Source organism: Somniosus microcephalus, unplaced genomic scaffold (assembly GCF_052327205.1).
Source record: "Somniosus microcephalus isolate GS21.2 unplaced genomic scaffold, FLI_Smic_1.0 unresolved_chr3, whole genome shotgun sequence".
NCBI lineage: Eukaryota > Metazoa > Chordata > Chondrichthyes > Squaliformes > Somniosidae > Somniosus > Somniosus microcephalus.
Window position 1 is genome coordinate 60,652,177 of NW_028225181.1, and position 12,127 is coordinate 60,664,303.

At 50.8% G+C, this 12,127-nt stretch overlaps 1 protein-coding gene across 1 annotated transcript in view; it reads left to right on the forward strand.

The window, feature by feature from the left end:
* Positions 1–12,127, forward strand: part of LOC147091599 (pleckstrin homology domain-containing family G member 6-like) — a 201,505-nt gene that overhangs the window by 33,442 nt on the left and 155,936 nt on the right. The window contains exons 2-3 of the mRNA XM_085976827.1: positions 7,218–7,382; positions 9,049–9,213. Of these exons, the coding sequence (XP_085832953.1) occupies positions 7,218–7,382; positions 9,049–9,213 (330 nt within the window). The remainder of the gene's footprint in view (positions 1–7,217; positions 7,383–9,048; positions 9,214–12,127) is intronic.

The following is a 12,127-nucleotide window of genomic DNA, read 5'->3' on the forward strand; positions in this document are numbered from 1 at the left end:
CTCAGCCTCCTCTGTTCCAAGGAAAACAGACCCAGCCTATCCAGTCTTTCCTCAGAGCTAAGATTCTCTACCCCCGGCAACATCCTTGTAAATCTCCTCTGTACCCTCTCTAGTGCAATCACATCTTTCCTGTAATGTGGTGACCAGAACTGCACGCAGTACTCTAGCTGAGGCCTAACTAGTGTTTTATACAGTTGAAGCATAACCCCCCTGCTCTTATATTCTATGCCACTGCTAATAAATACAAGCATTCCGTATGCCTTCTTAACCACCTTATCTACCTGTCCTGCTATCTTCAGGGATCTGTGGACATGCACTCCAAGATCTCTTTGTCCCTCTTCACTACTCAGTGTCCTCCCATTTAATGTGTATTCCCTTTCCTTGTTAACCCTCCCCAAATGCATTACCTCACACTTCCCCGGATTGAATCCCATTTGCCACTGTTCTGCCCACCTGGCCAATTTATTAATATCTTCCTGCAGTCTACGGCTTCCTTCTTCAGTATCAACCACACATCCAATTTTAGTATCATCTGCAAACTTCTTAATCATACCCCCTATATTCAAGTCTAGATCATTGATGTATACCACAAAAAGCAAGGGTCCTAGAACTGAGCCCGGCGGGCCCACACTGGAAACAGCCTTCCAGTCAGAAAAACACCCATCAAACATTACCCTCTGCTTCCTGTCTCCGAGCCAGTTTTGAATTCAACTTGACACTCCCCGGGTTCCTGCTCCTGATCCCTGTCCAGTGACCCCTGGGTTAGGGAGGAGGGTGAATCAGCCCGGGTTCCTGCTCCTGATCCCTGTCCAGTGACCCCTGGGTTAGGGAGGAGGTGAATCAGCCTGGGTTCCTGCTCCTGATCCCTGTCCAGTGACCCCTGGGTTAGGGAGGAGGGTGAATCAGCCCGGGTTCCTGCTCCTGATCCCTGTCCAGTGACCCCTGGGTTAGGGAGGAGGGTGAATCAGCCCGGGTTCCTGCTCCTGATCCCTGTCCAGTGACCCCTGGGTTAGGGAGGAGGGTGAATCAGCCTGGGTTCTGTTAAATCCGTGAATCTTGATGTATGGTGTCCTTCAATAAATAGACAGAGACTGCAGAGGAACAATCAACAGGTGTTTACTGGGTGAGGTTTACTCTAAAACTAACAATACAGATCCCTACTCAGGGTTATATACAGGTGTGGTCACTGCCGGTACTACAGTATACAGGAGCTGTAAAAAGTAGTTCTCCCCTTAAAGGTACATACACTACAATTCCTCCCCTTTTAGATTAACAGTACCATAACATTCATTTAACAATTAACACTTTTAACATGCAACATTAACTGAAAATAATCCACTTATAAATTCAGTCTTTGGGGCGGCTTCCTGATCCTTTCTGGATAGCGCCTTTCCTGAGTGTCTTGCTCTTCGTGCGGAGGTGATTCTGGCCCCCTGTCGTCGGTTGGTTCATCAGCTTCCGATGCTACTGTTTCTGTGGTAGATGCTACCTGTGTGTCGGGTTCATTACCAGGTACGCGAGACATGGGGCTGACTCGTTCCTGTGACTCTAGGATCTGGTCGACATGGCGTCTCACAATGTTCTCCCCAACATCCACTGTGTACATTAGTGGGCCCTGCCGTGTGCATATCGTCCCTGATTGCCATTTCTCTGTTCGGTAGTCGCGGGCCAAGACTGGTTGCCCTACATTGAAGCTCCTTGTCGGCTTCTCATTGATGTGCTGGAATTGCTTATTCTCAACATCTCTTCGTACATTTGGTCTGAGAAAATCCAGACGAGATCTTAAACTTCGGTTAAAGAACATCATGGCCGGGGTCTGGTTGGTGACTGCATGTGTCGCATTTCTGTAGGCTAACAGGAAATTGTCCACCTTATGCTGCAGTGGAATGTCGTCATCGCACATGGCCCTTACTGCCTTTTTAAAGGTTTGTACGAACCTCTCAGCCAATCCATTTGTGGCTGGATGATACGGGGCGGATGTGTAATGCCTTACCCCATTCCTTTTCATAAATTTCCGAAACTCTTCGGACACAAACTGTGGTCCGTTATCAGAGCAAATCTGCTCTGGCAAGCCGTTCCTGGCAAATATGGTCCGTAGGACTGCAATCGTTTTCTCCGTGGTGGTGGAGGACATTTTGATCACCTCAGGCCATTTCGAGTGCGCATCCACGGCTATTAAAAACATTGAGTCCATGAATGGACCAGCAAAATCAATATGCACCCATTGCCATGGAGGGGAGGGCCACTCCCATGGGTGTAGAGGGGCATGTGGTGGTGCATTTTGGACCTTCTGGCATCCTGAGCAGCTCTTTGTCAGGTCCTCGATTTGCTGATCGATCCCCGGCCACCACACATAAGCCCTAGCAAGGCTTTTTATTTTCACCCCTCCCAGATGACCTTCGTGAAGCTCGTTGAGCACTCTCTCCCTTAACTTGGGTGGAATTACCACTCGGGTTCCACACATCAAGGTCCCCTGGCATACTGACAGCTGCTCTCTTCTGGATGAGAATGCTGGCAACAGTGAGTCGCCATGTGTTGGCCATCCCTTCACTGTCAAATCATATAACCGAGACAGTGTCGGGTCATTTCGGGTCTCCTTCTCTATATCCGCGTTAGTTACTGGCAAGCGTTCAATTATAGTCGAATAAAATATTTCGACAGGGTCCACTGCTGGTGCTTCCTCCGCAGTAGGCACTGGCAGGCGTGATAGCCCATCAGCGTTTCCATGCTGTTTCGTGTCCTTATACTCTATTTCATATTGGTTCGCCACTAGAAAAAGGGACCATCTTTGTAGCCGTTGCGCAGTCATCACCGGAATGCCCTTCTTTGGATTAAAGATGGAGACAAGTGGTTGGTGGTCAGTCAGCAAGGTGAACTTCTGCCCGTGCAGATAGTGGTTGAACTTTATCACTCCCCACACTAGGCTGAGGGCCTCCCTGTCAATCTGGGTGTAGTTATGCTCGGCTGAGGTTAGTGACCGAGACGCAAAGGCTACTGGCCTCTCCGAGCCGTCCGGGAATTTGTGCGACAGCACCGCTCCAATGCCATAGGGTGATGCATTACACGCCAACCAAATTGATAGTGCTGGGTTGAAATGAGCCAGCACCTCTTGGATGTGATCAATTCTTTGCACTTCTGGAAAGCTCGTTTACATTCGTCATTCCGCTTCCATGGTACCCCCGTTTGCAGTAGGGTGTTCAGTGGGTGTAGTACTGTAGACAAATTTGGCAAGAACGTATGGTAGTAGTTCACCAGCCCGAGGAACGACCTCAGTTGTGACACATTTTCCGGTGCTGGAGCCTTGACTACTGCCTCAATCTTTTCAGGGGACTTATGTAACCCCTCTTCATCAATAACGTGGCCACAATATGAGATCTGCTTCTGGAAAAACTCGCATTTGTTGCGATTAGCTCAGAGCCCATATTCCTTCAATCTAGTGAGCACCTGCTCCAGCTTGGCGAGGTGATCACTGTCATTTTCGCCCGTGACCAGGATGTCGTCCAAATAACACTGGGTCCCTGGAATCCCTTGCAGGACTTGATCCATTGCCCTTTGCCAAATAGCCGGAGCTGATGCTGCCCCGAACACCAGCCGGTTGTATTGGTAGAGACCTTTATGAATGTTGATCGTGAGGTACTGTTTCGAGGCTTCTTCTACCTCCATTTGCAGGTACGCCTGGGCCAGATCAATCTTAGTGAAGCGTTTTCCTCCAGATAGCGAGGCGAAAATATCTTCAATCCGCGGAAGCGGATATTGTACCGTGTGAAGGACTGGGTTCACTGTCACCTTAAAGTCCCCACAGATGCAAACCTTCTTTGGTTCCCCAGGCGTATTACTCAACGACCTCTTCATTACAGGAACGATGGGTGTAGCCCACTCGCTCCAGTCCACTTTGGACAGTACTCCTGAACGTTCCAACCCTTCCAGCTCTGCTTCGACGGCTGGGCGGATCGCTTAAGGTACCGGTCTGGCCTTAAAAAACTTTGGGCTTGCATTTTCCTCTATTTTGATCGTCGCTGTTATGCCTTTTAGTGTTCCGAGTCCCTGCTGGAACACTTCTTGTGCGTCAGTTAGCATTTTTGACAGTCGTCCAGGTGTGACGTCGTCATCCTTTTTGGCATCTACAGTCAGTGCTTGTATGGAATGCCAATCTAGCTGTATCTTCTGGATCCATTCACGTCCTAGTAGTGGTGGTCCTCCATCTGGCAATACATATAGGTCCATTTTTGGTGTTTCCTTGCCGTTATATATAATGTTCACCCTTATTTTTCCTTTGGGGTAGTCTTTTTGCCCCGTGTACGTCTTCAAGACAATCTCTGTATCTCTCAAGGGCATATGTGAGAATAGCCGCTTGTAGTCCCTTCGGTTTATGACTGTTAGGGCTGATCCTGTGTCCAATTCCATTTTCACTTGGACTCCATCTATCTTGAGCGTGACCCAGATAGTTTGGTGATCCTCCATTTTGATTACATTATGTAGTTTCAGACAACCCAGCTCCTTGCTTCCGGAGTCTGTATCACTTTTCTGTTCGTCTGAACTACTCTCCGTCACCTTATGTACCTTTTTGTACTTCTCCTGTGGAGATTTCTTGCTGCTGGTTTTCTTTCCTGACCTGCAGACTCTTGCTATGTGTCCTACTTTTCCACACTGTCTGCACGCTTGGTCCTTGAACCAACAATCCTTATGGTCGTGTGTTGTTCTGCCGCAGCGATAACACTTCACTGCTCCATATGACATTTCATTTGTGCCATATTCTTGCGGTCTCCGTTGTTTCTCTGCAGCGCCCCGTGCGGCTGCTTCGTGTGATACTGCCATGCTGAAAGCCTTGTCCAGCGTAAGATCCTTTTCTGATAGAAGCCGTTTCTGGGTTCCTTCACTTTGAAGCCCACACACAAACTTGTCCCTTAAAGTATCTGCTAGTCCCGTTCAAACTGGCAGCGTTTCGATAGCTTGCGCAGTTCCGTTAAATACTCAGCATTACTTTCGTCTTTATGCTGGTTCCTTTTGTGAAACTTAAATCTTTTTGCTATCAGCAGCGGTGTGGGGTTTAAGTGGTCCTGTAGGATTGACACTATGTTTTCAAAATCCTTTTCTACTGGCTTATCTGGGGTTACTAGGTTTCGTAGTAAGCCATATGTTTTTGCACCCATTGAATTCAACAATACTAGCGCTTTCTTGTCATCTGGCACTTCATTCGCCTTGCAGTACACTTCTATGCGTTCTACATATGTCGCCCAATCTTCGACTTCATTGTCGAACGCTGTGACACTGCCACTCTTCATTTAGACTGGCTAAAAATGGCGTCTCCCGCGCTCTCCCTTCTTCTCCGCTGCAGCTCAAAAATGGCATCTCCCACGCTCTCCCTTCTTCTCCGCTGCGGCTCAAATGGCGTCTCCCGTGCTTTCCTTTCTTCCCCCGCGGACGCTGCTCAGCCCTTGAACACCGGCCGCGCTCTGTGCGTTTTCCTGCGCGCCTCTCTCGTTGACGCCGCTCGGTCCTGAACCCCGGCTGCGCCCCGTGCGCTCTACCCTCTCTCTCTTTTTTTTTCCGTCGACGCCGCTCGGTCTTCAACCCCGGCTGCGCCCTGTGTGCTTTACCCTCTCTCTTACCCCGTCGACGCTGCTCGGCCTTCCCCTGTGCCGTCGGTCGGCTCCAGCCGCCGCCGTCCGGGAAGGGTCTGTGCCGTACCTGCTGCCAGCCCGTCTCGCTGGAGTCTCCGCCGGATGGTCGACGCCCGTGCCCCTGGAATCGTCCTTCTTCTGCAGAGTTGCAGGTAGGTTCGAATCGACTCGTCGCCAATGTTAAATCCGTGAATCTTGATGGATAGTGTCCTTCAATAAATAGACAGAGACTGCAGAGGAACAATCAACAGGTGTTTACTGGATGAGGGTTACTCTAAAACTAACAGTACAGATCCCTACTCAGGGTTATATACAGGTGTGGTCACTGCCGGTACTACAGTATACAGGAGCTGTAAAAAGTAGTTCTCCCCTTAAAGGTACATACACTACAGGTTCCTGCTCCTGATCCCTGTCCAGTGACCCCTGGGATAGGGAGGGGGGTGAATCAGCCCGGGTTCCTGCTCCTGATCCCTGTCCAGTGACCCCTGGGATAGGGAGGGGGGTGAATCAGCCCGGGTTCCTGCTCCTGATCCCTGTCCAGTGACCCCTGGTTTAGGGAGGGGGTGAATCAGCTCAGGTTCCTGCTCCTGATCCCTGTCCTGACACCCCTGGGTTAGGGAGGGGGGTGAATCAGCTTGGGTTCCTGCTCCTGATCCCTGTCCAGTGACCCCTGGGTTAGGGAGGAGGTGAATCAGCCCAGGTTCCTGCTCCTGCTCCCTGCCCAGTGATCCCTGGGTTAGGGAGGGGTTGAATCAGCTCGGGTTCCTGCTCCTGATCTCTATCCACTGTGACACAAATATTTGTATTAGTGTTAAATTCAAATTCTCGGTGTGTGAGATTTAAGTTCAATTAACTTTACTGATATCACGCGCTGAATGAATCCCCTCAATTACAGCTCCCTATCGGAGGGGATTAACCCTCTCACGCACCTCCTCCCAGTTACAGACACCGGGCAGCCTGTTCCCTATCGGAGGGGATAAACCCTCTCACCCACCTCCTCCCAGTTACAGACACCGGGCAGACTGACCCCTATCGGAGGGGATTAACCCTCTCACCCACCTCCTCCCAGTTACAGACACTGGGCAGCGTGTTCCCTATCGGAGGGGATAAACCCTCTCACCCACCTCCTCCCAGTTACAGACACCGGGCAGCCTGTTCCCCTATTGGAGGGGATTAACACTCTCACCCACCTCCACCCAGTTACAGGTAGCAGACAGTCTGTTCACTATTGGAGGTGGATTAACCCTCTCACCCACCTCCTCCCAGTTACAGACACCGGGCAGCCTGTTCACTATTGGAGGTGGATTAACCCTCTCACCCACCTCCTCCCAGTTACAGACACCGGGCAGCCTGTTCACTATCGGAGGTGGATTAACCCTCTCACCCACCTCCTCCCAGTTACAGACACCTGGCAGCCTGTTCCCTATCAGAGGGGATTAACCCTCTCACCCACCTCCTCCCAGTTACAGACACCTGGCAGGCTGTTCCCTATCGGAGGGGATTAACCCTCTCACCCACCTCCTTACGTGCCCGCCTGAATTCCTACCAACTGATGCCCCGACGCTCTCAGCTCTTTCACACTCTGCTTTCTCTAAGGCGGGAGCCAAGAAGACTAAGAAGAGCGTTCCGGAATACAGCACTCTCTCCAGGAACCAGACGTCCGGTAGTGCGTTCCTGGGAGTGGAGACCGGAGCTGATACCAGCAGGGGCCGCAGCACCGCCCGACTGAGCGCGATATTTAGCTCCACCCAAGTCAGCAAGGTGAGGCCCTGCTTCCCCCTTGTCTCTCTCGCTAAACTCTCCCCTCACCTCTGTTAGATCCCTCAAGACATCAGCCGGGCTCTTGAAACGTTAGCGTGAGGCTATCATCGACTTATTATACACAGGAGCAGGAGGAGGCCCATTCAGCCCCCCTCGAGCCTGTTACCATAGGAACAGGGTTAGGCCCATTCAGCCCCTCGAGCACATTACACAGGAACAGGAGGAGGCCCATTCAGCCCCTCGAGCCTGTTACTCAGGAACAGGAGGAGGCTATTCAGCCCCTCGAGCCTGTTACACAGGAACAGGAGGAGCCCATTCAGCCCCTCGAGCCTGTTACACAGGAACAGGAGGAGGCCATTCAGCCGCTCGAGACTGTTACACAGGAACAGGAGGAGGCCATTCAGCCCCCTCGAGCTTGTTATACAAGAACAGGAGGAGGCCATTGAGCCACTTGAGCCTGTTACACAGGAACAGGAGGAGGCCATTCAGCCCCCTCGAGCTTGTTATACAAGAACAGGAGGAGGCCATTGAGCCACTTGAGCCTGTTACACAGGAACAGGAGGAGGCCATTCAGCCGCTTGAGCCTGTTACACAGGAACAGGAGGAGCCCATTCAGCCCCTCGAGCCTGTTACACAGGAACAGGAGGAGGCCCATTCAGCCCTTCGAGCCTGTTACACAGGAACAGGAGGAGGCCATTCAGCCCCCGCGAGCCTGTTACACAGGAACAGGAGGAGGCCCATTCAGCCCCCTTGAGCCTGTTACACAGGAACAGGAGGAGGCCCATTCAGCCCCTCGAGCCTGTTACACAGGAACAGGAGGAGTCCCATTCCGCTCCCCTCGAGCCTGTTATACAGGAACAGGAGGAGGACCATTCAGCCGCTCGTGCCTGTTACACAGGAACAGGAGGAGGCCCATTCAGCCCCTCGAGCCTGTTACATAGGAAGAGGATGAGGCCATTCATCCCCTCGAGCTTGTTACACAGGAACAGGAGGAGCCCATTCAGCTCCCCTCGAGCCTGTTATACAGGAACAGGAGGAGGCCCATTCAGCCCCCTCGAACCTGATACTCAGGAACAGGAGGAGGCCCATTCAGCCCCTTGAGCCTGTTACACAGGAACAGGAGGAGCCCATTCAGCCCCTCGAGCCTGTTACACAAAAACAGGAGGAGGCATTCAGCCCCTCGAGCCTGTTACACAGGAACAGGGGGAGACCATTCAACCCCTCGAGCCTGTACACAGAAGCAGGAGGAGACCATTCAGGCTCTCGAGCCTGTTACACAGGAACAGGGGGAGACCATTCAACCCCTCGAGACTGTACACAGGAACAGGAGGAGGCCATTCAGCCCCTCGAGCCTGTTACACAGGAACAGGGGGAGACCATTCAACCCCTCGAGCCTGTTACACAGGAACAGGGGGAGACCATTCAGCCCCTCAAGCCTGTTACACAGGAACAGGGGGAGACCATTCAGCCCCTCAAGCCTGTACACAGAAGCAGGAGTAGGCCCATTCAGCTCCCCTCGGGCCTGTTACACACGAACAGGGAGCTGAATGGGAGTTCCTTCCCCACGATTTGCTCTGTAATACAGACCCTTACTGACAGAAACCAGGGCTCTTTATTTATGATCTTTGAAGTCCGTCACTGACCTTTCCTCTACTGCCTCGACCAGGAATCGGAGAAGGTGGAAGAACTGTACCGGAAATTGGCCATCTTCAGCCTGTATGGCCTGCCGCGACTACCAGACAACCTACGGGATCACTGGGAGGTCCGCGAGGGCGAAGAGTCCAGGATCTTTCTCCAGGACTCGTGGAGAGACATTGTCAAAGATCATGAGGTGAGAGGTCGTTCAGCCAGGGTGGGCTGCATGATTCACACCCTCACCTCAGACCTCGCAACACCTCCTGACTCTCTCTGTCATTCTGTTCATCTTCAACTCTCTCACACTCTCTCTCTCCATCCGCTCGTCTTCAACTCTCTCACACTCTCTCTCTCCATCCGCTCGTCTTCAACTCTCTCACACTCTCTCTCTCCACCTGTTCATCTTCAACTCTCTCACACTCTCCCTCTCCATCTGTTCACCTTCAACTCTCTCACACTCTCTCTCTCCATCTGTTCACCTTCAACTCTCTCACACTCTCTCTCTCCATCTGTTCACCTTCAACTCTCTCACACTCTCTCTCTCCATCTGTTCACCTTCAACTCTCTCACACTCTCTCTCTCCATCTGTTCACCTTCAACTCTCTCACACTCTCTCTCTCCATCTGTTCATCTTCAACTCTCTCACACTCTCTCTCTCCATCTGTTCACCTTCAACTCTCTCATACTCTCTCTCTCCATCCATTCATCTTCAACTCTCTCACACTCTCTCTCTCCATCTGTTCATCTTCAACTCTCTCACACTCTCTCTCTCCATCTGTTCACCTTCAACTCTCTCACACTCTCGCTCTCCATCCGTTCACCTTCAACTCTCTCACACTCTCTCTCTCCATCTGTTCATCTTCAACTCTCTCACACTCTCTCTCTCCATCTGTTCATCTTCAACTCTCTCACACTCTCTCTCTCCATCTGTTCATCTTCAACTCTCCCACACTCTCTCTCTCCATCTGTTCATCTTCAACTCTCTCACACTCTCTCTCTCCATCCGTTCACCTTCAACTCTCTCACACTCTCTCTCTCCATCTGTTCATCTTCAACTCTCTCACACTCTCTCTCTCCATCCGTTCACCTTCAACTCTCTCACACTCTCTCTCTCCATCTGTTCATCTTCAACTCTCTCACACTCTCTCTCTCCATCTGTTCATCTTCAACTCTCTCACACTCTCTCTCTCCATCTGTTCATCTTCAACTCTCTCACACTCTCTCTCTCCATCTGTTCATCTTCAACTCTCTCACACTCTCTCTCTCCATCTGTTCATCTTCAACTCTCCCACACTCTCTCTCTCCATCCGTTCAACTTCAACTCTCTCACACTCTCTCTCTCCATCCGTTCACCTTCAACTCTCTCACACTCTCTCTCTCCATCTGTTCACCTTCAACTCTCTCACACTCTCTCTCTCCATCTGTTCACCTTCAACTCTCTCACACTCTCTCTCTCCATCCGCTCGTCTTCAACTCTCTCACACTCTCTCTCTCCATCTGTTCATCTTCAACTCTCTCACACTCTCTCTCTCCATCTGTTCACCTTCAACTCTCTCACACTCTCTCTCTCCATCCGTTCATCTTCAACTCTCTCACACTCTCTCTCTCCATCCGTTCATCTTCAACTCTCTCACACTCTCTCTCTCCATCTGTTCATCTTCAACTCTCTCACACTCTCTTTCTCCATCCGTTCACCTTCAACTCTCTCACACTCTCTCTCTCCATCTGTTCATCTTCAACTCTCTCACACTCTCTCTCTCCATCCGTTAACCTTGAACTCTCTCACACTCTCTCTCTCCATCTGTTCACCTTCAACTCTCTCACACTCTCTCTCTCCATCCGTTCACCTTCAACTCTCTCACACTCTCTCTCTCCATCTGTTCATCTTCAACTCTCTCACACTCCCTCTCTCCATCTGTTCATCTTCAACTCTCTCACACTCTCTCTCTCCATCTGTTCATCAACTCTCTCACACTCTCTCTCTCCATCTGTTCATCTTCAACTCTCTCACACTCTCTCTCTCCATCCGTTCATCTTCAACTCTCTCACACTCTCTCTCTCCATCTGTTCACCTTCAACTCTCTCACACTCTCTCTCTCCATCTGTTCACCTTCAACTCTCTCACACTCTCTCTCTCCATCCGTTCACCGTCAACTCTCTCACACTCTCTCTCTCCATCTGATCATCTTCAACTCTCTCACACTCTCACTCTCCATCTGTTCACCTTCAACTCTCTCACACTCTCTCTCTCCATCCGTTCACCGTCAACTCTCTCACACTCTCTCTCTCCATCTGTTCTTCTTCAACTCTCTCACACTCTCTCTCTCCATCTGTTCACCTTCAACTCTCTCACACTCTCTCTCTCCATCCGTTCATCTTCAACTCTCTCACACTCTCTCTCTCCATCTGTTCACCTTCAACTCTCTCACACTCTGTCTCTCCATCGGTTCATCTTCAATTCTCTCACACTCTCTCTCTCCATCCGTTCACCTTCAACTCTCTCACACTCTCTCTCTCCATCCGTTCACCTTCAACTCTCTCACACTCTCTCTCTCCATCTGTTCATCTTCAACTCTCTCACACTCTCTCTCTCCATCTGTTCATCTTCAACTCTCTCACACTCTCTCTCTCCATCTGTTCACCTTCAACTCTCTCACACTCTCTCTCTCCATCCGTTCATCTTCAACTCTCTCACACTCTCTCTCTCCATCCATTCATCTTCAACTCTCTCACACTCTCTCTCTCCATCTGTTCATCTTCAACTCTCTCACACTCTCTTTCTCCATCCGTTCACCTTCAACTCTCTCACACTCTCTCTCTCCATCTGTTCACCTTCAACTCTCTCATACACTCTCTCTCCATCCGTTCACCTTCAACTCTCTCACTCTCTCTCTCCATCTGTTCACCTTCAACTCTCTCACACTCTCTCTCTCCATCCGTTCACCTTCAACTCTCTCACACTCTCTCTCTCCATCTGTTCATCTTCAACTCTCTCACACTCCCTCTCTCCATCTGTTCATCTTCAACTCTCTCACACTCTCTCTCTCCCTCTGTTCATCTTCAACTCTCTCACACTCTCTCTCTCCATCTGTTCATCTTCAACTCTCTCA